The sequence below is a fragment of the Sitodiplosis mosellana genome, unplaced genomic scaffold (assembly GCF_009176505.1).
Source record: "Sitodiplosis mosellana isolate CC-2019 unplaced genomic scaffold, AAFC_SMos_1.0 Smas_scaffold_2209, whole genome shotgun sequence".
Classification (NCBI taxonomy): Eukaryota; Metazoa; Arthropoda; class Insecta; order Diptera; family Cecidomyiidae; genus Sitodiplosis; species Sitodiplosis mosellana.
This window is the reverse complement of record NW_022597451.1, coordinates 1-6,977: the sequence shown is the minus strand read 5'-3', so window position 1 is coordinate 6,977 and position 6,977 is coordinate 1. Positions and strand designations below refer to the sequence as shown.

General features: G+C 33.0%; 2 protein-coding genes across 2 annotated transcripts; one reads left to right on the top strand and one right to left on the bottom strand.

Moving 5' to 3' along the window:
- Positions 1–5: 5 nt before the first annotated feature.
- LOC129571373 (chaoptin-like) lies at positions 6–2,647 on the bottom strand (the record flags this gene model as incomplete). Its single annotated transcript, XM_055451163.1, has 2 exons — positions 2,572–2,647; positions 6–2,056 (listed from the first exon to the last, which is right to left on the bottom strand). Coding segments are annotated over exons 1-2 (2,127 nt in total), but the record flags the coding sequence as incomplete, so codon positions are not given.
- Positions 2,648–2,677: 30 nt separating this feature from the next.
- On the top strand, positions 2,678–6,193 carry LOC129571372 (uncharacterized). The gene is made up of 5 exons (XM_055451162.1): positions 2,678–2,718; positions 4,542–4,826; positions 5,006–5,102; positions 5,184–5,438; positions 5,533–6,193. The coding sequence occupies exons 1-5, from the start codon at positions 2,678–2,680 to the stop codon at positions 5,581–5,583; spliced, it is 729 nt and encodes a 242-aa protein (XP_055307137.1). The 3' UTR covers positions 5,584–6,193.
- The last annotated feature ends 784 nt before the right edge of the window (positions 6,194–6,977 follow it).

The window sequence follows — 6,977 nt, the reverse complement described above, 5'->3', positions numbered from 1 at the left end:
TTTAAAGTGGTTAATGTTCTAAAATTTCTCAGGAATAGTGTGAAGTCCACCTTCCTCATTCGGTTGAAAGACAAATCGAGTGTCTTCAGTTTAGTTTGATGGTAAAAAGTGTTGAAGCAAAAGTTCGATAGATTGGTGTTGCTGAGATTGAGATACTGCAGATTAAGCAACTTTTTGAAGGTTTTTGCTTTTAATTTTCCGATAAAGTTTGACGATGCATCTAGTGTTTGTAAAGCGGGTCCGAATAGATCTATCAATTCCGCCGTATTCTTGAAATGATTCCCAGAAATATTGAAATAAATTAATTTCTGAAAATGTTCCTTCAAACAGTGTAACTCAGAGTTATCGTTTGGTATTTGAAAAATGACATCTTTTTTTCCTTTATCCACATGCATTTGGAACGAATCGCCCATACAACTTGTATCGATCTCTTTAACATTTTCCCATGAAACTTCGATCAAAATTGAACTCATCAATAGCAAAAGTACATTACAATCGAATCGTTCTATTGGATTTCTATCCATGTACAGCTCTTGCAATTTCTTGCCATTTCGATAGAACGGGAGATGATGCATCGTGTCTGAAGAGATTTTCGACAGCTGCGTTTGTTTCAAATTCAAATATTTCAAATTTTCGAACTTTTCGAAGATGTTGGCGTCTAATTTGCGTAGAAAGTTTAAAGACACGTCCAATATTTCGATGGATGATCCCAGCAATGCGATTATTTGAGGTGTATTTTCGAGCTCGTTGCTGGAGATATTCAAATATTTGACATTTTGTAACGTTTCTTTGCGACATTTCAGTTCGGAGTAGCGATTTAAGTGATTTAAAACTCGGAATATGATCCCTTTGACATCCAAGTCGATTTTTAACGCATTCTCCATGCAGCTTGTATCAATTTCTTTGATATGATCACAGGAAACTTGAACTGCAACTGATTTCTTAAGCAGTGTAAAAATGTTACAATCGAAACGAACAATCGGGTTGCTCTCTAAATTCAGTGACTCTAAATTTTTGTTGTGCGTGGAAAACGAAACATTCTGCAACTGGTCGAAATTGATGGCGCTCAGGTTTGTACTTTTCACATTCAAACTTTTTAAATTGATGAATTTTTCAAAAGTCTGCACATTTAATTTCTCCATAAAATTCGATGACACATCCAATGTTTCAATTGATGATCCCAATAAATCAACGATCTGTGCAGTGTTTTCGATGTGATTTCCAGAGATATTCAAGTAATTTAAGCTTTCAAAACTTTCCTTTATTATGATTAGCTTGGAATTACTTTCAGTTAAACGGAAAAGCACCTCATTTTCGTTTACTAAATCAACTTGAACGGAACCTCCTAAAGAACTTACATCAAGTCGCGAAATATGGTTCAGTGTAATATTCACTGAAGCTGATTTCATGAAATTGGGAAGAAAATCAAACGTTTGCAACGGGTTGTTATCCAATCGTAGTACTTTTAATTTGTGATTATTGTTGAACAGGTTCTTGTTGATAGTTCTTATTAAATTACTGCTCAAATCTACTGAATGCAGTTCATTGAGGTCTTTAAAGATGGCACTATTCAATACTGAGATTTGATTATGCGAAAAGTTGATTTTGGTTAATTTTGCAGCTCCTTTGAAATAAACTTCATCAACTGAAGTGAATTTATTGTATGAAAAATCTACGTCCGTGATATTTGGTGTATTAGAGAACAGGCCACTCGGAATGCTTGGGAGTAGGTTATGCGATGCATTCAGTATTTCCAACTTCCTTAGATTTAAAATTTTGGAATTTAAATATGTCACTCCGTAAAATGAAAAATCAAATTCACGTAAATTTTCGAAAGTTTTGAAAAGATCTTCATTGAATCCTGATCCTCTACAGCTACCAATTTTTAGTGCTTTCAATTTGGCTCTATTGGTTGCCCACAAATTATCTTTGAAAAGTAATTGGTAACAGTTGCTTTTTGGATATGTTCCATTAAAACTTTCACACACGAATGTCACTGCTTGATCAACACCGTTAACGTAGAAACAGTCGGTAATTGAGCTTGAGCCTGCAGTAACTAAATTTATATAGATCAGAAAAACAAAACAAAAAATTCTGTATTTCATTTTGCTTGATTTTGATTCAAAACGAAATAAAACGAAGTGTAGATGCTTCCGCTGCATAAGTATAACTAAACTCTAAGAAAAAATTAAATAAATTACACTACACTTTAAACTCTTAATCTCAATGGTCAAGAGTCATGCTCAAAATTGCCGATTATCTGATCATACGAATGAAGCATAAACTTTGACTCCACAAAACGGATACAATGAAATATAAATTTATGGAAGAAATTGTCTATATCTTAATAGGAAACACTTATCTTGAAAAATGAGATAAATACATCTTAAATTAAATGAAAATAAATTGTGGTGTCAGTAACAGCTTGTTTTTACAGCAGTATTTTTTTCGCATTCATTCGACCAAAACATAGGAACTGCTTCATTTCAATCGATAAAGAGTGAATCGTCATTTTCATCGGAAAGAGCTATGTCAACAGTTTTGAACAAATCTTTGCCTCACTACTCGTACATCCGTCATTGCCCAGATAACTTTCAAATAAAAATAGATCTCTTGAACGATGCTCGCCAATCTCCCCATCCCACATATTTATTCACTGTCTTATATTACATACATTATGCATGAACTAAGTTCATTGACTGTAATCGACGATAAATTGTAAGTTTTTGTATGAAACAGTGCAGCTCATGTACAGCTCAGGTTTAATAATAATTGCTAAGAAAATATTCATCAATCTAAAACCGATCGATTTTTTTGAATGCATAATTTATAATTTGTATTTTCTTATGTGTCATCAACGAATTATATTATAAATTGAACAAAAAATCCGTTCTCATTTTAAACTCTCGTCTCGACAAATATAATAAAACGTGTCATTTACCAAATTATCATGTCTGGCTTAAAAATTGATTTTTTTGCTACTTTAAAGTTTGATATATTTCTGAATGAACATTTAAAACGGAAAAAGTTGTTATAACACCTAGATATTAACACAACATAAAAAAATAATTTATTCAATGCATGTACTTCGAAACTATTTTCTTATTTTCAACGATAATAAGTGCTTAAAGCAGACATCGTTGAAATATAAAACTTTTGCAGACGGCGGCAACGACGAACCGCCCAAATAAAATTGGTCAATGACCAGAATTAAGACCACTGAACATTAATATTAATTTCAATAAACTGGTATAAATACAAGAATCTCAGACACTTTGACGACAGTTCAAAGAAGAATATTTTCAAGAGACGTAGCCAAAATATATTGTAAAAATCCGATTATCCTTGGTTGAAACAAAGTGTTTCTGTCACAAAATGCCAGTGTTGTTATTTAATCAAATGTTTTTTACTCGAATTTTTCTATTAAAATCAGAAAAATATCGAAGTGTCCGTACAAAACTGAATACCACTGTGTTTCTATCACTGGAGCTCTTTTTAGTGATACCTTCAATGGTGTACTTTTTGCAAAACATTCGAAATCTTCGCAAAGCCACCGAATCGATTTATGGCATAACGGCACATACGTAAGCAAAATGACTCGTTAGTAAAAATGAGACGGAAACACTTTTTTAACTGAAATTGGTTTTAATGTAGCATCAGTTTCGGAATGTACTGTCACTTCTTGTGGAATTGTAACACAGTCGTTCAACTTTTGAATGAGCTAGATGAAATTGTTGAATCGAGTACGTATTTTGTGACATTTTTCAAAAATAAATAGATGAACATTCAAATAAAAAAAATTAAACGGCAATCATTTTCAATGTACATTGAAAATTGTATGCAATTGGAATGATATAAGCAGAAAATTCCTAAACCATAGCCTCATACTCCCAATTCAAACGGATTAATTTTTTTTGTTTCAGGATCAAATCGTTCCTTTGTCAAGAATTATGAAGCAGTCGAGAGAAGAATCACCAAAATTTCGAAACGTTTCACTTTTTTGATATTCTTCGTGTGCAGCATAGTTTTATTGATGCCAATATTTATGGCCACCATTTTTATTATGAAGGGAGACTTTCAGAAGGATCAACTGTTTCTGCCGTTTAAAATGATGTCAGAGTAGATTTATTTTTTCCTTCATTTCAATTTTCTTTCAAATTCAAATTTCAATCAAGCAGACATTCCGTGTTGCTTAATATCGAGCTCTTGTATTCGCAGCCAGCTATTTCTTGCAGTTTTACACTGCCAATACATTTCCTCCTTTTGTTTTGTTTATTTACCGTTATTTGTCAACAAGTCTGTCTATATCAACAGATTACCTTTCGACTGTACATAGTATATGTCCATAAGAAGTGGGTAGAGACAATGCAAAAAGAAAGGCAGATTTATTTACAAACAACAAAAAATAAACAAAACAAAAATCCCCATAAGGAAATGTATTAGCAACGTAAAACTGCGAGAAATAGCTGGCTGCGAATAAAAGAGCCACGCTCGGTATTAAGCAGTACAACTTTTTAAGATTTTTCACCCGAAAAAAACAGATTACCTTTCGACCAAAAATCTGTGCCTGGATTTTTGTCTGGCATTCTCGTTGAATTAATTGCTGGATGGAAATTTTCTGCCGTTTTATGTTCGATCAATACTTTTTATATTGGCGTTTGCTGGTATGTCGAAGCATGCATCAATGATTTACAAAGCATTTTCGATGAAATTGATGCATTTCTAACGGCAAATGACGGCGATGAAAACAATGACAATGGTTTAACAAAATTTACCTTGAGACGGAGTTTACTTGAAGCTGTTGATTTTCATAAGAGAATTTTAAGGTGAGTTAAACTAGAAAAAGACCTTTCGAACAATATTTCATTATAATGTTACACATTGATAGATGATTCATCTTTGATTACCCGAAATCTACATTTTTTTGTGCAAAAATTGAGTTATTTTCATAATTTAAACTAAATTAAAAGAAAAAGTTTTGAAAATGGTTCTATTTTCCAAACAGTTTGATCGAAAACTTTGCCTCTCTTGTCGATGGAGTGATTTTTTTGACCTTTAGCGGGGGAACTGTGTGGCTATCTACATCGATGGCACAGTTTATGGTAAATGATAACTTTTTTCGAACTTTTATTCAATGTAAATTTATTGTTCAATAAAATTTTTCATTCATTTTTCTTACAAAGGACATCAATATTAAACTGTTCCAGCCAGCGGTTTCGAATTTCTTGATTTTGGTTTGGTTGTTCGTTTATTGTTTTTACGGTAATTTGATCACATGGAAATGTTTGCAAGTTGCTGATTTTGCTTATCACTCGAAATTCTACAATTATCCGAATGATCTTAAGATTTTCACATTACTTATGATGGAAAGATCGCAACGTCCGTTTTATATTACCGGCTATAAGATCACTAAGTGCTCGTTGGAAAGCTATACACGGGTAAGTTGAACTTGAATTGATTTTAATTGAATTTGATTACGCGAATCCGTTTTGTATTTATTGTAAGAGTAACAAAAATATCTTGATTTTTCAGTTTTTGAACACAGCCCTGTCATTTTACATGCTCTTCAGAAACCTTTGGTGAATATTGATACAAGAGGAATCAACAGGGGAATCAAATGATATCTATCTTGTTGTTTACTGTTACACTTATACGCACTAAGCACATGAAAATTGTTTCGATTCACCTTCAAGCCAAAAAACAGCTATAGTTTTTGGAGTGAGAGCAGTGACTTTTTTTTGGCCCGCTCGCGTTCGGGTTCGATTTTATTCAGCGTCCCTTGAAGCGCTCTCATGCCTTTCTTTCAAATCCAATCATAAGCAGTGCTTAATAAGCACCCAGAGATCGACCGCCTTCGGTGTTCTCGCGACCGGGTGCAATGCATTGAATGAGCCGTTCGCTTCCTGGTAAAAAAAAAGTCCCTGGGTGACATTCAAAGTTTTCACTCGCACCATACACAACTAGCACAACATTGAAATATGACAGCAGTAAGTGTGAGAGGGATAAAATTCCTCCCAGATCCATGTATTTTCAAATTGAATGGCGTTACAATCGAACTGAATGATATCGCGTATTTTTCAAGTGTATGAATATTTTCATCAGATATTTTTCGTGTATGCACAATGCACATGCACAATGCACATGCACAATACCCATCAACAACAAGTAAATAAAACATGCATTTCTTTCTAAACTGATAGTACAATTGAAGTTAATCACAACCGAACATACAAAACATAGGCAGCTATATCAGCTTTTATTATCTTCTTATGTCAAACCTACTTCATATCAATTATGAACCGAAATAAATACATTGTCAACATAGATAAAGTGTTGTGAATTCAATAAACTGTAAAATGAAAATATGGTTCTCTGAAAAATTAGCGGATTTATCGGAACTCAGATGAGTTAGATAGATTTATCGACATTCCTAGCACAAAGTAATTCCTATAAATTGGATAGATTCTTCCGAATCGGAATAAAAGTTCCGTTTACATTTTCTGAGAGAAGTATCCCAAATGTATGAACAACAATCAAAGCTTGTTCAGAATCAACGATGGAATAGATTTTGAGTCCAAAGTCAAGAATTTACTTTGAATATTGATATCTGTGAATGCGAGATAGCTGAGTATAGAAATTTAACACTAAGGTTGGTTGGATTTAATTTTGTAAATTGCTAGCTAACTAAATTTATTTGAGAATGTTAACAAAATTAAACTCTTCCCACTCTCAGCTTTGTTATTTTTGATAGTGTTTTAGTTTGGGTGAAGCTCGATAAGTAACTGATAAGGAATACGAATTTCAATGTAGCGATAACACTACAGACAAAGGCAGATAATTGAACATATGTACTAGGTCGTATACGATTATTGTTTGAATTTATTGTTATTATTACTGTTTTTATAAATTCAAAACCGGTCGATTGCCTTATCTGCATTTTTAAATTGAACCCGTGAGCATAAAAACGACTTATTAAA